General features: G+C 61.2%; 2 protein-coding genes across 9 annotated transcripts in view; one reads left to right on the top strand and one right to left on the bottom strand.

Annotated features, from left to right (window-relative positions):
- Positions 1-1,811, top strand: part of PLK4 (polo like kinase 4) — a 14,365-nt gene extending 12,554 nt beyond the window's left edge. For 2 of the 4 annotated variants that reach the window (XM_037496264.2, XM_037496263.2), the window contains exons 15-16: positions 106-212; positions 1,254-1,811. In XM_037496264.2, the coding sequence (XP_037352161.1) occupies positions 106-212; positions 1,254-1,356 (210 nt within the window). In that variant the 3' untranslated portion in view covers positions 1,357-1,811. Of the gene's footprint in view, positions 1-105; positions 280-1,253 lie in introns of all 4 variants that reach the window. The other 2 variants (XM_054690424.1, XM_054690423.1) reach the window with 1 other exon arrangement.
- Positions 1-20,510, bottom strand: part of MFSD8 (major facilitator superfamily domain containing 8) — a 24,182-nt gene extending 3,672 nt beyond the window's left edge. The window contains exons 1-12 of one of the 5 annotated variants that reach the window (XM_054690425.1): positions 18,807-19,605; positions 17,409-17,500; positions 15,819-15,862; positions 15,185-15,425; positions 14,432-14,545; positions 13,282-13,426; positions 12,629-12,684; positions 9,742-9,844; positions 9,036-9,170; positions 8,516-8,619; positions 8,195-8,442; positions 6,834-7,504 (exon numbers count right to left, since the gene is read on the bottom strand). In XM_054690425.1, coding sequence (XP_054546400.1) covers positions 7,343-7,504; positions 8,195-8,442; positions 8,516-8,619; positions 9,036-9,170; positions 9,742-9,844; positions 12,629-12,684; positions 13,282-13,426; positions 14,432-14,545; positions 15,185-15,425; positions 15,819-15,862; positions 17,409-17,490 — 1,434 coding nt within the window. In that variant the 5' untranslated portion in view covers positions 17,491-17,500; positions 18,807-19,605 and the 3' untranslated portion in view covers positions 6,834-7,342. Of the gene's footprint in view, positions 1-6,833; positions 7,690-8,194; positions 8,443-8,515; positions 8,620-9,035; positions 9,171-9,741; positions 9,845-12,628; positions 12,685-13,281; positions 13,427-14,431; positions 14,546-15,184; positions 15,426-15,818; positions 15,863-17,408; positions 17,501-18,806; positions 19,606-20,445 lie in introns of those variants that run through there. The other 4 variants (XM_037496267.2, XM_037496269.2, XM_037496270.2 and 1 more) reach the window with 4 other exon arrangements.

Here is a 20,510-nt window from a genome sequence, read left to right as displayed (position 1 = left end):
GCTGGCCCTCCGGAGGGGGGTGGTGGGGAACGTCTAAGCACAGGAAAGCCTGGCGGGCCCGGCCCTCTCTCCCTGCGGCTGACCTCGGTGGTGCTCACTCCCCAGCTGACCAGCGGAGCCGTGTGGGTCCAGTTTAACGACGGGTCCCAGCTGGTGGTGCAGGCGGGCGTGTCCTCCATCAGCTACACGTCCCCCGGCGGCCAGACGACCAGGTGCGTCCTCACGGTGCTGGCTCGCGCTCAGCCCTCTGCGCTCGCTTTGCTTGTGCTGTTTGTTGAGGTAAATAATCAAGTTTCTGTTTTCATCGCTGGTGACAGTAAACGCCGTCACGGCCCCTGTTAACGCGCTGAGTCCTGTCCGTGCACGTCACGTGACTGGACAGTGCAGGCGCCCGCCTGGGCTCGCGAGGCGCTGAGGCTCCTTGTAGCCCCCTGCACCCGTGGCCCAGCCGGGTGGGGCCTTTCAGAAGTAGGGCTGCTGCTTTGGAGTCATGACCTGTTCGGTTTGCAGGACCAACACGGAAACAGTCTCTTAACTGAGTTATTTTCCCTCAAAAGCCACTTCCACGCCCTCATCTCTGAGAGGTTGGTGTTGGGCAGACTTGCTGCGTGTGCGCCCGGCCCGTGTGAGAGCGCGTGCCGGGACGTCCGCGTTGGTTTGCGCACTTCAGATCCTGACTCACGAAGCTCGCTGGGGCTGGACTAGCACTGAGCTGAGCTGGGTGGGGGGCGGGGGGGGGGTGAGCTGGGCTGGGGCCGGCGGGCATTCCTGTGCCCTGTGCAGGCGCTTGGCTGGACCTGCTGCCCTCCTGCGGCGCGTGCAGGTCCGCCCCAGCACTCCTGGGTCAGAGGCTCGGGAGAAGGGCCCGGGTGGTGGCGGGCACAGCTGCTGTTCTGAAGCCCGGCGCCCGGGCACACCTGGCCAGGGCCGCGTGCACATTGTTGACGCTGAAATAGAAACACGTTCCCCTGTTTAGCTTAGTGTTTTCCTAGGTCGGGACCTTCCACTGCAGCCTTTGCGGTTCCAGTTTGCTGTAGAAATTCTAAAGCCAGTTGGGGCTGATGGCTCTTTTTTTTTTTTAATTTAAATACACTTAGAACCTGGCCTTCCGGGGTGACGCAGCCAGGGTGTGCGCACGTGGCCTGCGCGTCTGCTCCGCAGACATTTGTGCTCCGAGGCACTTCCTGCCTTTGGGGGTCACGGAGCGGGAGCCCTTGTGACTGGTCTGTCTCTTTTCCCTTTGCTTCTCTTAGGTATGGAGAGAATGCAAAATTGCCAGAATACATCAGACAGAAATTACAGTGCCTGTCTTCCATCCTTGTGATGTTTTCTAATCCAGCGGCTACTTTTCATTAATTAAAGCTCTTTTTAGACATAAGTTGAATAAATAGCTTTTCTGTTGGCTTTCAAGTAAAGTGACTCTCTTTATTCAGTGTAACTTCCTCAGAAAGCCTTTCTGTAAGAGAATGTTAGTCTGTCCCATAATGAGTGTTTTCTGATGTGAGAACAAGGAGACTGACATGTGAGCCACGCAGATGGCGTGGCCCCGGGCCGGCGCGCCGGACCCTGCGCTGGACCCTGCGGCTGCTGCCCACCCGTGCCAGACGGCCAGGGGCAGAATCATGGGCACGACCTGCTGGAGTCTGCGCACGTGTAAATAGTGTGTATTTGTGTTCCAAGTATCAATGTAAACGTGTACATTTGTTTTATATTTATTTTTGTAGCACCAATTTCTAATGAAACACCTCTGCGAATGCATTTTATAAAAAATAATAAATACAATGATAAGTCAGTTCATCTTTGTGACTTATTTAAGACAAGCTGCCCGCAAACTTGTTTTCAAATTCTGTTGCCTGTTTAGGTGGAGTCAGTTCAGTTTTTAAAATCAATTTCGCAAATAATAAATACATGTTTTTCTACCCTTATTTGAAAATAACTGTATTTTAGTAGCAAGCATTTTGACACGAGAACCAGACGGCGCTGAGGTGAACTGGAGAGCCCGGGGCGGTGGAGCAGAAGGGCCACTCCGGGGACATTCTGGCGCCTTCCAGTGAGCAGGTAGGGGCAGCTGGTCTCGAGATGGTTTTACATTGTCTTGGAGGTTTTCCCCTAAGGCAGGGAGACGAAAAATAACTTGCAACATAAATTGCAGCGTTAACAAGCAATGACAACCTAATAGGAAAATGGACAAAAGATAGGAGTGGACAACGCGCAAAGTCCCTAGAGTGAAGCCAGGGACGTGCGTTCAACATTCTAACGGGAGAAACGCACAACTAAGACATGAAAATGCAATGAAGTAAGAAAAAAGTACATTGAAAAGATTTTTTAAAGACCTCCCTGGTGCCTAGGGGCCGAGTCTCAGGCCGTCATGCTGAGCCCTGAGTACAATCCCCAGCCAGGGAGCTACCCACACGGCGCAGCAGACCTCGCCTGTCCCCGCCGCTCCCCTCAGCAGTGGGTTTCAGTGGATCCGCCTGTTCTGCTCCCCACGCTGTCTTTGGGGAGTCCTTTAACCCCCGCATAAATGGCCTGCACCCCAGTTCATTTACGTAAAAATAAAATGTTAGAAAAAAAATTGTGGAAAGACATGAAAATGCTTTCCCTTCACGGAGAGATTAGTAAAACAAAAAATAAAACTGCTCAGTTTCCCCGCGCAGGACAGTCTGGGTAGGAGAGTGACTGGCATCTGCTGGAAGGGACACGTTCAGCGCGTGGGTCATCACCCGGGGTAAAGTTTATGTGACTCCTCCGAGAACAATAATACAGTCAGAAAATTAAAACGCAATCAAGGGCCTCCCCGGTGGCGCAGCGGTTGAGCGCTGGGTTGCGAAGCTGCCCGCGGCCTCTGCGACGCAGGTTCGATCCCCGGCTGCTCCCCGGCCACCGGAGGAGGGTCCCACATGGCGCGCAGACCTCTCCTGCCGCCCGCTGCTCCCCTCAGCAGTGTCCTTCGGTCCTTCTGCCTGCTCTGCTCCCCGCTCTGGCTCTGGTGAATTCTCTCACCCTCCCGCGCTTCTGACTGTACCCAGTGCTTGTATAGATAAATAAATAAATAAATAAATGAATGAATGAATAAATAAATAAATAAATAAAACATGCCTCTATTTAAAAAAAAAAAACGCAATCAAGGCGTTCCTGGCCATGCTTCCAAGGCTGACGCCCTTTGCTGCCTCAACGTACCGGGGCTGTCTGCGCCAAGCCTGCGGCTCCTGGGCCTCCGCGGCGCTGCCTGTTGCTGCCGCCGGCCTGGGGCGCCCGTGAGCAGCGCACCCCGTTAGAATGTTGAGCACACGTCCCCGGCTTCACACTAGGGACTTTGCGCGTTGTCCACGCATATCTTTCGTCCATTTTCCTATTAGGTTGTCATTGCTTGTTAACGCTGCAATTTATGTTGCATGTTTTCCTCTCGCTGCCTTAGGGGAAAACCTCCAAGACAGCAGGGGCTGCTCCCCTCTGCCGCGCCGCCCCCTCCCCGGAGACCCCGCGCCGCGGCTGGCTGCGGGGACCCCCTGCGGCATCCGGGCGCCCCGCCCTGGGCTGCGGACCCGGCCTCTCTCGGGACGTGCTTCCCACGCGCCGCGCCCGGCGTCTGCTCCCGCAGCGGGGAGACGGTGCTGCCGGCCTCCGCCTGCGTCCCGGCTGCCGGCCGTGCTGCCGGCCCTCGGGCTGTTATAGGCCAGGGAGAGGGGCAGCCCAAACCCCGCAAACCTGCCTATTCTACATGGGCTCTGCCATCCGCCGCGTCAACACAAAACATAGGAGACTTTAATGGGAAGCAACTTTAATAAAACTCGGAAACAATACAGGAAAGGCAAAGAGTCTAGTTTCTAAATGAAGCACCCAAAGTGACCCGTCCCCTCGTGGGTAAAAGTCCATCCATATGGGATTGGCCCAGAGCAAGGCCCCAAAGCCTGCCACAAGTCTAAAGCATCTTCCAGTGGGGACCCACAGAAAAGGGCCAGAAACAACCAGACAAGCCCGGAAGGAAAAGAGCAACATCAACATCAAGATAAAAGCTGCCATTGTCACCTCCCCACGGGTCTCACCCACATCTGTGTTACCCCGTCCACGACCAAAAGACAAGCGCAGCTTCTTCACGTGTCTCTAGGCTCCATGCGCCTCCTCCAGGGCTCCTTGCTCCATCCTGCTTCCTTCCTCAGTCTCTTCTGCAGCTTCTTCTCTTCCTGCTCAGCTCCACCCTCCCTTGGGTGGGGCAGGGAACCTCCCCCTTTCCTGGGGACCACCCTGTTGCAGGGCCAGTTTGCCTCATTGGCCCCAGCTGCCCCCGGCGCCCGGCGTCCGCGGGTATTTGTTCCCGGGAAGCGCCTCTTGGCAGGGGCCTGTCTTCTCTGGTCCTCTGGCGCTTTTCAGGAGCTCCGAGTCGGTGCCGGTAGGGGAATGAGGCACAAGCCAGGCTTTTCCCGCCCCTGGCCATTAGCGTCCATGGCCAGCACCTGCCCGAGCGCGGGGACACCTGGCCCGACAGCCGCGTGCGCGGGGAGGAGGCTGGTCTGTCCCCCGCTCCAGCGTTCAAGGCCGCAAGGAGCTACCCAAGGCCCCAAAATGAGCTGCTCTTCCGCGAGGACAGACGGTGACGCTGCGGGCCTGGCCCTAGCCCTGCCTGGCCCTGGCCCTGCCGACATCCTTGTTCCTTCCCGCGGCCGCTCCGCGCCAGCTCCGCCTCCCGCTCAGCAGCCCCCCCGCCGCCTCATCAGGGGTTTTAGTGGCAAACACCAGAGCCCGATGAGCTCACGCAGAGCCGGCAGGTCAGGGCCTGAGCTCACCGGGCCTCAGCGGGTCTGGAGGTAGGGGCTGCGTGGAGGATCCACCGAGTCCCGGGTCGGGGCTGCCCCGCGGCTCACCAGGAATCCAGGGGCACTGTGCCCCCGCGCCCGCCAGCTCTGCCCCTCCCGGGAGGCCTGGGGGTGGGGGCCTGCAGGGAGGGGCTGGTCCCTGGAGGCGGCTGGTCCTCGGGTCCTCCTTCCCCTCCGGCCTCCTGCAGCGCAGCCCCGCCCACGGCCAGGGGACGCCCCTGCAGAGCCGGACACCACAGCGCCCGGCTCTGCTGCCTCAGCGGCCACGTCCATCCACAGACCGAGTCGGCCTCCCGCTTCTCCGCTGCCTCAGGAGCACCCAGGGGAGACTTGGCGCCCCCCGTTCTGTCCTCACAAGCTCCTGGGCCGCCTCCCTTCACACGCCGTTTACTTAAAGGACCTGGGTCATTTGCGTTCAGACGAAACGGCCCCCCCAGGGCCCCCCGCAGCTGCCGACAGCGTGTCCTGCTCAGGGGATCGGCCACCTGGCCCGTGGCTCCCTGGAGCGAGCGAGTCTCATCCCCGCCGACTTCACGGCGGGACCCAGAGAGCAGCTTCCCCGAGGCTGCAGGGGTGAAAGGCTGCGGGACCGTGCCCTCCCGGCTCCAGGGCAGAGCCACCTCCAGAGGCGACCGCCGCGTCCACCGGCCCCTCAGGAGCAGACGCTGCTGTGCCCGGCGTCCCCCTGCGCCCTCCCACCAGGAGCCGGCCTGGGCCGCGTCCTCTGCGCAAGGCTGCGGTCAGCGGGCTGAACACGCCTGGCTCTGCCCCGACGTCCGGCCGACCCTGCCCACGCCTGGCCCCGGCCACGTCTCCAGGGAGCCCAGGATCCTCCCCGGGACCGGGGCGATGGTGCGACTCGCAGGCCCTCGTGTGGCTGCGCCCAGGGCTCGCAGGCCGGATCTGGCCCTGCGCTGGCTGGCGAGGGGCTCCTGTGACCAGCGATGCTCCCGGGACCCCTGCTGCGCTCGTGAAGGTAAGGGGAGGCCGGGGCGCTGGTCACCGCGTGGGTGGGAGGCTGGGAGCTTCCTCCGCTGCCGGGGGGGGGGGGGGGCCGTGGCCAACCCCTGCCCTGCCCTACGCTCCCCGTCCCTGCGGCCCTCGGCCCTGTTGCTCTGGGGGTGGCTCGTCTCCTAAGTCGGCACCACCCCGGAAAGCTCCCTGGACCTGGGGTGGCCCCTGGATATTGCCCGGGTCAGGCCGGAAGCACAGGGAGGGGCTGAGGCTGGGGGGCTCTGCCAGCAGGCTTGGGGTGGGGGCGCCCTGGCCCTCAGGGGCCCTGCACACCTGCTGCTGCAGCCGCTGTGGGAGAGCCGGGGAGGGGACGGCCCCGGGGGCCTGCAGTGGGGGTGTGGCCGCGCCACTGGGCAACTGCGGCCCCTCAGAACGGGACCCCCCCCTCTTGGGGTGTTTATCCACGCGGAGGCCGGGGTCTGAGGGGGCCGCACGGGCTCCCTGTGGCCCCCGAGAGGGCGTGTCGAGGACGAGCGGGAGGGGCTGGCATCGCAGCTCCAGGGAGGCCCTCGCACCCCAAGACAAGGCGAGTGCACTGAGGGGAGCGGACGGGAGGGCTCTGCCCGTCCTTGAGGCCTGGGGGGCGAGCGGGGCGGATGGGCAAACGCTGGGCTCACGCGCCGTGTTGACAGCAAGGGCCGGTCCCCGCGGAGGACAGGCTCCTGGGGTGCCCTCCCGAGCCGGTGGGGACTGGCCCGGCCCGCCCTCAGGGTCCTGGTGGGTGGGGGTCAGCAAAGCCGGGGAGACCGCGCCGGGAGAGGGGCCTCGGACACCCTGGCCCCACGCCGGCTTCCGTTTCCTCCGCCAAACAAGCCCGAGAAACGCGTGCAGCGCGGGGAGGCCGTTTACTCGGATTAGTGTTCACAACTTCGAGGGGGAAACGTCCGGGAGGCTCGGAGCGTCGCTGGCCCCGCAAGGCCGGGGCGCCCCGGGACCGCGGCGGGTGGGTGGGGCGCACAGCCCCGGGAGCGAGGCCCGGCCTGGCCTGGCGGAGCGGTCCCGACGGCCAAGCGGGCACAGCCCGGGCGGGCCTCCCTCCTGGGCGGCGGCTCCTCGCGCTGGTTTGCCTCCCGCGTCGAAGGACCAAAAACCGCGGACCGCGGTAACGAGCAGCGGCCACGGGTGTCGGGGTGGACCCTTCCTGGCACCTGCAAGTGAGGTCGGCGACCCCCCAGGAGAGGGGCCCGAGAGCAGCAAACCCGCGTAGTCATCTCGGCCCCAGTCCTGGTACTCGCACTGCCTGGGGCCCCGGGTCTTGGGGGCACCGGGCTGGAGTCAGGGCTGGGCTGGGCTGGGCCAAGGGGGCTGATGGGAACTTTCCATTTCATGAGGAAACATGATCATAAATTGCAAATTAAAATAAAAGGCAAGGGGGTGTCTTTAAACAAAAGCAGCCTCCAGCCAGGCGAGCACGGTGCAGACCCCTAGAAAGGCCGTACCGCCCACCCGTGTCCGCCTGCGAGGAGGGGCTGCTGGGCTCGGGGCCCCCTCACCCCAGACCCTCCCGCACCCCGTTACAGGAGTGGGGTCACTCTCCTCAGGGAGGAAGTCCTGGGGTGCTCTCTGTTCATCCTGCTGGTCCTTGGCGGGCCCGCGCTGGTGCTCAGGTGCGGCCAGGCCTGACAGCTGCGTGTGTGGGGGCACCTCAGCTGGGCGGTTCCTGCGGCGCCCCCCGCCTGGCGGAGAAGGCCACGAGCCTGCGGTAGACGGCGGCCAGCAGCGCGAGGGCCAGCGCCACCACGGCACACACGAGGCTGAAGGCCCAGCGCGGGCCCCAGGCGGTGTAGGCCTGGCTGATGAACACGGGCCCCAGGATCCGCGCCCCGCTGCCGGCGGCCGTCAGCCAGCCCATGTACACGCCCTGCGGGCAACAGATGGGTCAGCGGGCCGCGCGGGCCAGGCCACTGAGGGCAGGCTCACGGGCCATGCTCCGGTCTTTTAAAAAAATGAGACGGAAATGCCCCCCTATAAATACAGCAAACGATGCAGAATAAACATGCGTGTCGGCGTAAGTAATCAAGGGGGGCATGGGACAGACCTAGCATCTGCGGGCCCTGAGGGCAGCGTAAAGCAGCAGTGGCCTCGGGCAGACGCCTGGCGCTCACAGCAGGCCATGCAGGTTCCGGGCGTCCCCGTGTGGCTCTGCCCCAGCTAGCCAGCGTGACCCCCACTAGCCAGGTGCACCCCAGTTAGCCAGCATGAGACTGACACTCAGCACGTTCAGTGGCCGAGAAGGCCGGAGCCCAGCATGGCCGACTGGCCGCCTCGCCCAGAAAACCAACAGCCTTTGTAACATGGGGGGGGGGGGCAGCAAAGAAGTGCGCGTCAGGGGCACTCCCTGGGGCCGCGGCCGGGTGACCACTCACCTGCGGCTCTGGTCCCAGGATCTTGGAGTACAGCGAGTAGGACATCACATTGCAGGCCGGGTAGCCCATCCCCACGAGCAGCACCGAGGCCAGGAACTGGGCCAGGTGGACCGCGGGGGTGTAGAGGCACCAGGCCTGCTGGATCGGGCACCCCGTGGGCTCCTCGCTGTGGTCTTCCCTGGGAGCCTTCCAGAGAGGGAGGACAACCTCCCCGAACGTGGTGTTGGGGACAGTGTTGTTATGCAAATCTGTGAGACACGGAGTGCGGTGTCACCTGCCGCCGGGCGCATGCGGCGCCGGCTCACAGAACGGGGCTGGTACCTTGCCACTGGATCCGGGGGAGCCGATGCCCCCAGGGCAACAAGACGAAGAAGCCGGCCCAGATGGTGGCCAGTCCGCCCAGCAGGATCGCGCGCTCGCCCACCCTGGAACAGAAGCAGGGGTCCCATGGGGAGCCTCACACGGCAAAGCCGCGCGTCAGCTACGGGCCGGAAGACCGACCATAAAGAAGCTGTCTTGACCCTGCAGTGACGTGTCAGCCGATACGGGCGCTGACCACAGTCTCCCACTAAGTGGAACCCGGACCCCTGAAAACCACGCGGGCATCGGGGCGTGAGCGCACGGCGCGAGCACACAGGCGCGCCTGGAGCGGGCTCGGGGGCCGACAGCGAGGCAGAGCAGACCAGGGCCTGGGCTCGGCCGAACGCACCCGAGAAGAGCTTTAAAGATTTCACCGCCCGGTTCATTCCCAACGTTAGTTCTTTCAAGTTTCGCTTTAAACGGGCTTGAGCGTTCACGTTAAAAAACAGGCTTGAACTGCAGCCCAAGACGCATCACTCACTTTTTGGAAAGAAATCTGACCCCCAGGAACACGATCACTGCCTCGACGCCCAGGGCGGCCAGCGTGATCCCGTCATACAGCACGGCCTGCTCCCGCGTCCAGGCGAACATGTCCATCGTCAGCGGGGTGAGGATGCTGGGGAGGGGGGGTCCTCTTTTATTATCCCTGTGCGAGTCGCGCTGTCCTGACAGGGTGAAGCAGGAGCTGTGTGACCCAGCAGTGACAGCCGCGACGGCCTGCGCGTCACGTCACAAGCTCTGCTGGACTGATTTCTTCCGCACGTCCCTTTGGGCTTTGGACGGGAGACGGGCAGGACACAGGTGGGAGGGGACACGGTCGCCCACACACCGGCGGCTCCGGCAGCCGCTGCCCCCGCGCCCTCTCCGGCCTCCGCAGAGCCCCTGCTGGGGCCGTGTGCACACCGAGCCCCGCGGGCACAGCAGGGAGCCGCGGCCCAAAGGCTTTACGGCTGCATTTGCCAGCAGGCTCCGAGGAAGGGGGAGGCCGCGCGGCGACTCCTGCACACGGGAGTGAGGAAGGCCACGGACGACAGCGGCGTGACCACCCTCGAGCCGGAAGGCGTCAGGTTCACAGGCTCCACGCCGACGAGGAAACAGGCTTCCCAGGAAGCTGCGAGAACACCCACCTGCCGCCCCTTCTAGGAAAAGGGCTCTGGGAGTTCCGAGAGGTGGAGGAGGAGACTCACGTCTCGAAGAGGGCGAATATGAAGAGAACCACGAAGAACAGGACGTTGGTGGCCACGACGGCGAGATGGTCAGGGCCCCCGCGGGCACTGGCCACGTCGGCACCTGCGCGGGAGCAGGACAGGCACGTCACCCACACGCCCCGCCGCCCCTGAGACGCGGCGTCACGGAGACACTGACCGCTCGGCCCTTGGCAACCCCCAACAGCCTCTCAGAGTAAACTCGGCCCCGGTTCCGTGACCGCGGGACGTTCTCCCGCCCGGACAGAGGAGCGTGGATGGGCCAGACTCTGCCTGGTGACACAACCGGAGACATTTGCTTTAAACCTCAGTCGCAGGTTTTTCTACCCGAATATTACATTCGCAGCTGTTTATGCATCTGTTCCCAGCCCTACGATTCACTTCAGAGACACATAATTTGAATTTCAAGTTAGGATTAAATATCCTTGTTATTACCAATTTTTAAATCCCTTTTAAAAGTCTACACTATCATTTCCACCTGGCAAGGAAACACGTTACAGAGGCCCGGCGGGCGCTGCTGGCCTTCCAGAGCGGAGGCGCGAGCGCCTGACGGACGCTGAGCGCAGGCCCAGAGCCACACTCGCGCAGTGAGCCGGGACCCCACTGAAGAGCGCGCAGCCACACACGCGCAGGTTGGCCAGCTGGGGCCCAGCACGCTCACTGTGCCCTGGGGGGGTCTTGGGGGCCGCCGAGCCCTACTTCCCTGGGGTGCTGAGGCCTGCAGGCGCTCTGGGCCCCACATTGCGACCTCCCTCCAGCGGGAAGGGCCGCGGCTCCGCGCCTGGACAGGCAGCACCGGGCTGGGCCCTTTCTAGTCCCAGCTGCTCTTGCAGGGTCGGCTCAGGGCCTGTCCACGCAGACACACTCAACCCTCCACGCCTGGAAGCCAGGGCTCACTGCTCCGCCTCCGCCCAGGGCCGGCTCCAGGGCCGGCTGAGAGAGGCCGACCTGAACCGGACGGGCCAGAAACGCATCAGGGCCTGAGGACCCGGACCCTAACCCTCCGTAACACCCCGTTCCCCTATCTGTGACCAAAGTTAGGATCCCGTCCCCGGTAACATCTTTAACAGGGAAAAGTCCTGACACGTTTCATCTCTTTGCTGAAACTTAAATTTCACAGAAATTTCTTTGAAGCACCCAGAAATCTTCAGGAAAACACAGACCTGTCCTTTCTAAATCAGCACCTGCGCCAGAGCCTGACGACACAGAGGTGCCCCACCGTGTGCCTGGCACAGCCGCCCGCCTGCCCCCCAGCCCTCGACCGTGCACCACACCCCTGGCCGTGGGGCACCGGGTCTGTGTGCCCTCCGAGGGCGGCGCCCAGGCCAGCAGCCCCGCTCGGCGCAGCTTGTCACAGTGGGGAGTCCGGGGTCTCACCAGACTTTGCAAGATTTAGTGAACGAAATGCCAGAAACCCAGTTAAATTCGAATTTGAGATGAACAGTAAACTCTATGTATACGACACGCAGCATTAAATTCACGTGTATTTCGTGAACTGTTTAGGTCATATTTACATTAAAGAACTATTTTTTGTTTATCTAAAATCCAATTTAACTGGGCGGGACGTATTTCTACTGAAGGATTCAACTGCACCCGGCATCGTGCGTCCTGGCAGCCTTCCTGGCCAGGTCAGAGTCAGGGCCTGCACCTAGGGCTCCAGGCTCCCAGCACAGCCGCCCTGAGCGCTGGTGTGGGGTCATCCCCCCTCCTTCTCCCCCCAACCCCCACCTTGCCCTTCTCACCCCCTTCACACAGGCCCTTTCGGTCAGCACCCCCCTCTACCCCCCAGGATGGTATCCTCCACCCGCCGCCCGCACATCCTCGCTGCTCGGTCTTGCATTTTGAAGAGACATCCCACCCTGCCCTGCGGTCCACCCAGCCCGCCCCATCCCTCTGTTTCCCCCCGCGACGCCCACGTCTGTGGCTCCAGCGCCAGCGTCACCAGGGCCTCTGGGACGTTCCGGCTGTTCCGTGCAGCAGTTTCACCAGCTCCGTCCAGGCGGGAAACAAAGCACCTCCTCGCCAATGTCCCTCCTAAATTCTCCTCTCTCTCACCCTCTGGAAGCATCAGCTGCAGACACCAGCAGCTCCCGCCACTACTCACTGCTCCCTGCCCATTCCGCCAAGAATCTTCCTCTTCCCCTCAGCCCACCCTCTCAGCTGCGGCTGCTGCTGGTCAGGCCTGGACAGCACACCTGGGTCCCGTTGTGGCTCTGCCCTCGCGCCCCCGCCACCCCCCCCCCAAATTGACCGTCCACTTCTCTTGTGAAAATGAAATACAACAGCTAGGGAAGTACTTGGTGAATAACACCGAGCGTGTCCCACGGCTTTACAGACCGGGGTGGGGGGGTGGGGGGGTGAGAGGACTGAGGTGTCCTTCGGCTGGGGGGGCGCTGGGGCAGAGGGCGGGGGGACGTGGGCTAGAACCTGGTCACCAGCTTGGTGAGGGTGGGGGGGCCCACCAGGCAGCTGCTGAGTCGGAGGAAGGTCACAGGGGGGAAATGCACATTTGCCAAAGGAACAGAAACTGAGCAGAGAAACCACCCCGATTCCCATGATTAAGGGAACAAAGAACTTCTTGAAACACAAAGGCACATCTGGCAGCAAAGCCAGCGAGATCAGCCCCAGGAGCTGCAGGGCTCAGGATGCCGGCTCTTTAGAAACACCAGGAAGCGGTTTCTAGCGGCGGCTTGAACCTCTGGGCCCTGCGCTCCGACCTGCTGACACGCCTTCCAGAAAGAATCAACCCGGAGAACTTTCAGCTCTGAAGATCTTCCCTCCGCCCACCGCACTGTCCTCGTGGCGGACACCACGGACATTGGGAACACGGGGTAAGAGAGAGTGATGTAGCCAAACAGGCCAGCGGTACCTTCTTCAGAGTTAATGCTCTTATACTGTCGTCCTGATTCATCCACTCGGTGCTCTCTTGAAAAGAAAAACACAAACGTAGCCACAAAAGGTTTACTATAATAAATAAACGACTTACATTTATCCCTCATCTTCCATCCTTTCACATTCTGACATAGTTTCTTTCACTGGTTTCTAAGTAATAAGATGAAACAAAACACCCCTCAGTTCAGTAAAAAGCACATGATGCACCTTATTCAGCACTTGACGTTCCAGCGACTACGCACTCCGCCCGCCGATGAAGCGCCCCAGAGAAGGACAAAGCAACAAAACTCCCATGGCTTTATCAAGTCCTTCTAGCACGCAGGCAGCGAGAGACGTTCACCGCCAGTAACCTATGCGTGTCCGGTTGGCACTGATGCATCTGCTCGGTGTTGCCCGCTGCCACCCTCTGCTACACGCCAGCCAGTGCATCCGGACTAACCTCAGTCTTCAAAGACCTTGTACCTGGTCTCAATTCTCAGATGGCCACTGCTCGGCACGGTACTACGTGAACATGTACAGGCGTGAAAACCAAACAAAGGCTTTGAAAAACACTATCCCCCAATAAGGAGATAATAATGCTTAGTTAATTTCACAACCTAAAATGTGGCTTTTTCATCTCAATCTGCTTACCTTAATACAGTAAGGATCAGAATAATATTTATAACTCCCAGGAAGGCACTGAGCAAAACCGGGGCTGTATACATGTTTATCTGCAGCTTGATGGCGTCCCAGGTCACGCCTCTCTCTCCGATGAGCGCGAAGCAAGTCTGGAAAACTGGACAAGACGAAAGGTACAAGGGTGAGCCGCTCGGGAGGCGCAGACAACTGGGGCAGACACTGAGCAGTAACTGGAGTCACCATCCACACCCCACATCAAGAAAACTGGTTTGGGAAAATCAAGAAAATTCACTGGCTCTGTTCAAAGCATGGCCATGCATCCTGCACCCACAGCCACGGTACTGAGGCTTCCTGGGATGGCGTGACCAGCACCCAGCGAGGAATTAGCATCTTAGGGAGACGGCGACGGAAGAACGGTCTCGGAGCACTGGCGTGCACGGCCCACAGGCAGGCTCAGGCCCTGGCGGGGCCTGCTTTTCGACAAAACATCTCCCAGGAAATTTAAATCATGCGACTTCTTCCAGAAATAAATTTTAAAACTTTCATCAATTTCGATGTAAGAAAGAAAGGAAGAGCCACAGCCCGCGCCGGCGACGCAGGACAGTCACAGGGTCTGCACACGGGTCAGGCCGGGAGCCGCTGCTCTGCTCTCCTGGTCCCCGCCCCCCGCCTCCTGGCCCTGCCAGTGCCGCACATGTCCTGGGGAGGGCCCAGCTGCCGCCGCGCTGCCCGGAAGAGCAACACCGGGCACCCACAGGCCTCTGCGCTGGTCAATGGTTGCCCTGGGACATGGGGCCTAATCGCCTCAGACCCTTGCTCGCTCATCCGTACAGAACGTCTAAGTGAATCTGTCTTCCCAGTGCTGCTCGCAGCCCGGGTGCTTCCTGAGCACCTTGGCCTAGACCGCGCTGTCTGGGTGTCCAGAGCTGTTGGCCGTGGGGGAGGAGGCCGGAGGCCGCTGCTGGGCAGGCGAGTGCAGTCAGTCAGCCCCGCCCGGCGCACACCCGCTGAGGACGCAGAGCTGCCTCAGACTGATGGCTCCGGCCAGGGCAAAGCCTGGCCTCCTCTCCCTTTCCCTTCAGCTCTGACGCTTCATGCTCGGACTTCACTCAGCACCTGAGCCTCACACGTCCCCCAGTCGGGCGATGGCAGGAGCACCCACCTGGGCCCAGGATGAAGCCCAGCGCCTGGCATGCGCTGGTGTTGGCCATGGAGCTGGTCCGTTCCTGCAGGGAAGTGGCGCCGGCAATGTAGGAGCGGACCACGGCGACGTTGCCTAAGAGACAGTAGCCCAGAGTGAAAGGAGGCGCCCTCGGGTGGAGAACGTGAACCTGGGCTTACAACGGGAGAGTCGGAGCAGCGTCACCACTTCCTCTGCAACATGCACAGCTCATTAGCATGTGCGGCGTCGAGAGGGACTTCCCCGACGTGGACAGTGAAGGACCTGCGCGTTGGGCCTGAGAAGGCACTGAGAGGCCAGCGCCCCGACTGCCAGGGCTGTTTTTAACCGGTGTGCGTGCTTGCTCTGCAGAGTAGACAGAAGCCCGCTCATCATTCAAAAAGTGTCCTGAGTTCTCCCAAGAGACTCTTCCAGGAGTCACAGAACGTTTTAAAAAGACATAAACCGTCTCTAACTACAAAAGGTTTGCTGCAGGGGGTGTAAAGGATGAAAACCTGTACCAAGCGCCAGAGACACGCTGGGCGCGCGGAGGGCCGTGGGAGCCTGAGTTCACACGGAGAGGCAGTGCTTGGCCTTTCCCTGAAGGGGGGACGGGGGACAGGAGGGCCGCAGGGGGCGAGCCTCACGGGAGAGGCCGGGCGACGGCGTGGGTTTGGTAGCAGGCGTGAGCCATGCATGGAGCTGTGGGCATGAGGCTGAGGGCCAGGGGCCTTCGGGCGGGCACAGCCCCCTTACCTGCGCCGAAGCCCACCAGCGCGCGGGCCGCCAGCATGTAGTACTTGTTGTGCGACGTGGGCAGGTGCACGTAGGCGTAGAGGCAGTTGGCCGCCACCGCGATGATGATGGAGACCGTGAGAGGCTCTCTCCTCGGCCTGTGATTCGACCACAGACCAAATAGAGGCGAAGCCACCATCTGGCCAAGACTGAAGGAAGCAATCACCCAGCCCAGGAAGCCCGCGTCGGCTGTCCGGTCAATCTGCAGAGAGAGGGGCCGGCTTGGGGGGCGGGGAAGGGAAGGGCCAGCTTGAGGGGCTGGCAGCCGGGCACAAGCTCCCTTGAGAAAGGTAGCTGGTGACTCGGGCTACAGGGCTGCTTCCTTCCTGCCAGGCCCCGGTCCCGGGCAGCAGCCCTGCATCCACTGTGCCGGACTGGGGGGTGTGACCCTATTGGCTGCCGTGGCAGGCGTTTCTCTAGCATGCTGTTCTGCTCTGCAAAGTGAAGTGCTTTGCTTATAAGACTCTTTTCAGGAAGCATCTCAAGTTACTCCAGTAAAGCTGCAGTCACAGCACGGCCGAGAGGCTCCCCGGGACACTCGGCACACAAGGGTCACGGTTACAGCTACCTCGGAAGGACGCACGGGGGCACAAACCTTCTGGAGATACGGCCATATGGACATGATCACGATGGAAAACCCTGCGAAAAGGCAGACTGGTTACTCACACTCGCCACCACTTCAGGGCTAAGCACAGACACACGTATTCACCCACAGCCTGGCTTGAAAGTAACCACGTGCGCCTACAGCTTGATGTTCACAAGTGCCTAACTTATTAAGCAACAGGTTTTCTTTAACAAAAAGAAAATAAATACTAAAGGCTAGGAAAGAACGTGTAGCTATTGTCCCTGACGTCAATGAATACAAAAAGCAGGGAGCAACTTCGCACTCACAGGCCCACACGCGACGGAACTGACTGGCAGTTTCGTTAAGCTCTGCGTGCAGAACGAACGGGAAGGGGCCCTGTGGTGGCAGAGGCTTCTCACCCATTGGTCGGGAAAGGAAACGGACCACGGGGAAGACTCGGGAGGAGAGGACCCCCGGGGGGCAGCAGCTGACCAGATGCAGGGCCTCTGGGGCGGCTGGACCGCACGAGGCAATGTCTGCTCCCTGCCGGCCGGCCGGCCTCTTGCCCACTGCCAAGTGCGCGCCAAGCCACTCGTCAGCGCTGACTGCGGCACAGCCTACCCGGATTCTGTCACTTATTTAAAAAAAAAAACAAAACACAACCCTAAGCTATAACTGGGATCCACCTGAAGTGCACAGTTCATGGCCTTCGGCGTGATCAGGCACAGGCGGCACCGTCGGCGCCTCCAGAGCGTTGCAGTCCCAGCCTGGACTCCGCGCGCCTCCAAGCCGGCCCTAAACAGCCCCGAACCTACTCCCTGTCCCCACAGATGCTCCTGTTCTGGACGACATGGACAGAACCGAATTACGCGGGGTCTTCTGTGTCTGGCTTCCTGCTTAGCGCAGAGCTTTTGCGATCCAGCCACGACAACACCTGCTTCAAGCCTCCCCTCCTTCCGGCAGGCCGACTCGAAACAGAATTTCACTAGGCCTCGCCGACGCCACGGCCGCTGGGCCTCCGGCATCCTGCAGCCACAGTCCCCCAGACTCCACTGTGGGGAGCCCCCGCAAGGGGAACCCCACCCTGGGGGAACCACCGTGTTCTTCCGCAGCTGTGTGCCACATAAACACGTTCACATCAAATAAACGTGTTTTTCTCCTGTTCATTGTCTTGTGTGAATTTTGCAGCCCTAGCTATGAAACTAAAAAGGCAGGGAAAGGTTTTCTTTCCTACAACATGCACAAGAGAACATCACTCGGCCTTCAGAATGGAAGTCTGACACGCGACCATGTGGCGAACCTGGAGGACATCGTGCCCAGGGAATAAACCGTCACAGAAAGGAAAGGATCGTGTGACAATTTAAACGGAGCCTCTACAAGAGTCAAATCTGCAGAAACGGAAAGCGCGAGGGTGGCTGCGGGCGCGGGGGAGCAGGAAGCAGGAGCTCTTGTTTCCTGGGGACAGAGCTTCAGTTTTGCAACATTAAAAAGTTCTGGAGACTGATGACACAACCAGGCAGGTAAACTCAACACTGACCAAAAAATAATTAAAAAAAATAAATGACTTCAAAATACATGTGATCCGAAGGTTCAAAATCCTGCACGGTTTCCAGCACTTACCTACACTGCTGAGGAACATGGTCAGGTACAAGACCCTGATGGACCGCCACCGGCTCCTGAAGTGCTCCGGGGTCTCGACCATGCCCCACTCTCTAGGCAGAAGGAAAACAGAGGGGTTCACTTCACGTGCCCATGACCCTGAGCCACAGCTTCCCGTCCTGAAGCCACGCAGACGATGGCCCAGAGAGGCCTCACACACACTGGCCTTTCCCGGGGTCACCCACGACTGAGCGTCAGTTCTGGGAACTCGCATGGATCCTGGGTGCAGACCCGGGGCCTGGGGGACATCTTTTTCCAAGTGTGAGGTGACCGGGAGGGATAGGCAGGGAAGGAAGAAGAGAAAGACCCTTTACTGGATGATGTGACAGGCGCGCTCGGTCCTGGCCGAGCCCGCCCCTCGCAGAGCCAGCCCTTCCCGCCTGCAGCGCGCCCCGGAGCAGCCGAGCCCAGAGTCTGCACTTTGCGCCCCTGCGCTGAAACTTGAAATACAGAATACGGATAATTATGCCCCATTCGGGCCACGGCTCTGGATGCTGGAATCAGTGTCGGCACTGGGTTAGGATTGTATGCGTAAGACGCTACACATTTGAAAAATATGTATTTTTTCAAAAACATTTAATTACCTAAGTCTGAAAATTTGTGAATAACTATGCTGCTCAGAACTTATCCAAGTTAGGGAGCAAGAAAAGAAGTAGCTGGAGTCTGAAAAGATGTTTGAGTGGCTTCAGCTTCATTTGGAACTTGGTCAAAAATCTCTCCTTCTAATGTCAGCTACGAAGCACGGGAGGAAAGCTCAGTTGGCAAGTCGCCATCCAGGGGATGGGGCGGAAGCAGGGGCCCTCCACGCTCCTCGGGGACGGGCGAAAGGCTGATGAGCGCAGAGCCTCCATGACAAGGCCCAGAGGGAGGGCCCAGCGCCTGCGCCCCCGCGGGAAAGGAGCCGCAGCTCCCTCCTTAGCCCGCACCTGCTCCTTGGGCCTCTGCACTGGAGTGGGCGTCCCCGCAGCGTCCACAGCCCTTGTGGCTGGGGGGTGGCCACCACCTACTCAGAAGGTCTCAGCCCACGAATCCAGGGGCTAGACGCTGAGCAGAAAATGCAAGCTGGGCGGGAGAGGGAGACGCCGGGGAGGGCTTTTGCTGGAGGACTTTAAAATTCTGTGCTGAGTCATGGAGCACGTCTCCGGAACAACTGGGAAAACTTAAGAACAGACGCACGTGCCGCTTGGAATGAGGACTGCACCAGTTGCTGGGATGACAGCCATGCGGTCGGCTCCAGAGTGGCTTTGTTTCGGGCGGGGTAGGGGCTGTGGGCGCTGGGACGGTGTTAGGGCACATGGTATTATTCACTGTGTGGTGTTTTTAAACGTTTCTATGGATTTGACTTTTTTAAAAAAATACCTTTTCCTTCAGAAACTGCAACTTTGGTAAAAAAATGTATCTCTCCACTTGCTGGCGAGCAGGCGCTTCAGGCCACTGCGCCCATCACGTTTGTTTACCGTGCGGCTGAGCCGAGTGGCGGCTGAGACTTGGCTTCCAGAGGCTGCTGTCCCGAGTCGGCGGAGCTCGAGAAGGGACGCGCCTTCCACCACCATGCTGGGCTTTAGGGCCCACGACGGCTGCTTGGTTCTGGTATTTGTTCTCTGCTCGACATTCTCCTCAGTGCCGCTGTCAAGCCAAGGGTTTTATGCCTCAACCTTTCATTGCAAATACACGGCCTCCAAGGCAGCGCGCCTGACCAACGCGTGGCTTTCAAACTATGCGGAACACAGAACCCTCTGGGCTGAACTGGATCACCCACGTCAGGCAAAACCCAAGAGGAGAGAAAGCCGCAGTCAAGCTCTCGGCATGGAGGGTGGGCGCCAGCTAAGACGCCACATTCAGGGAGGGCAAAGGGAGCAAAGGTGCCGGCGCCAGGGCGCTGGGAAGCAAGAACCGAGCTGGGAATGTTCCGGGGACACGTCCCATGAGACCGCTGTGAGACCTAGCCACTCTTCCTCCATCCTGTGTATCACCGCCATCGCAGTATTTGCAGTTTTGCTTACTCAAGACCAAACAGCCTGCATTCCAAAGAGGGCTTAGGACCCCCACCCCACTCTGGTGTGATCTCAGACGGCCAGCCCCAGCGGAGCCGAGTAATGGGTCTAACTGGCCATAAAATAGAACCGAGCAATGCAGGCCACTCATGGGGTGCAGGGGCCCCGACCTGAACGTCCGGGCTCTTGCCTGAAGCAGCTACTGAATGGCAGCCCCAGCTCAGTTTCAAGTGTCCTGTTGCGAGGATCAAACCCTGGCCCTGCCTGCTCGTGGGGGTTTGTACTGCTGCCTCGCCTTGCTCGAGGTGACGAGGGACCCTCTCTTCTGAGCCTACACAGCCCCGCGCACATCCTGAGGAATGAGACCAGCAACCGTCCCGGCTTTGCGTCCACTCCTCGCGCGCCCCCGGCCCCTGGCCCCTGCGTCCTCCCCGGGGCCTGCCTTGACTCGCCCGGCGGGTCCGGACAACGGGGTCAGGCCGGCCAGGCAGGAACCGCGCGCCGCCGTCGCTCGGACACGCCCCGCGTCACGGTGAACGGAGCCGCGCGTGACCAACGCGCGACGCCCGCGGGACTCAGTTCCTGGAGACCCGCCTGCGCCCCGGGGCGGGAGCCGCCCCCCTGCCCGCCCCCTGCCCGCCCCCGCCCCCGCCCCGCGCGCGGCTCGGAGCTGCGGACCGCCGGCCTCGCGCCCGCGACACGCTCCTGACGGCCTCGGGCCGCCGCGCGCCCGGGACCCCTCCGCAGGGACGAACCCGGGCGCCCGAGGGTTCCGGGGCTCGGGGGGGTCCCGGGCTCCGCCCAGGGCGCGAGGCGACTCCCGGGCCCGCGCCCCGCGCCCCGCGGGGGGGACCCCCCGGCCCCGAGGGGGGCGCCGGGCCGCGGAGGAGCCGGGCCGGGGCAGCCGGGGTCGCTCTGGCGGGCCGGCCCCGCCCCGCCCCGGGCCTGCGCGGGGGGCGGGCCCAGCAGCCGGCGGCCCCCGCGGCCCGCCCAGCCCCGCTCACCTGCTTCCGGGGCCGCGGCCGCCCAGCAGCGGCTCCTGCTCGCCGGCGACGGCCGGGCTCGCCAT

The sequence above is a fragment of the Talpa occidentalis genome, unplaced genomic scaffold (genome assembly GCF_014898055.3).
Source record: "Talpa occidentalis isolate TD23 unplaced genomic scaffold, MPIMG_talOcc4v2.1 talOcc4.8, whole genome shotgun sequence".
In the NCBI taxonomy this organism is placed as follows: domain Eukaryota; kingdom Metazoa; phylum Chordata; class Mammalia; order Eulipotyphla; family Talpidae; genus Talpa; species Talpa occidentalis.
This window is presented reverse-complemented; position numbering and strand designations above follow the sequence as displayed.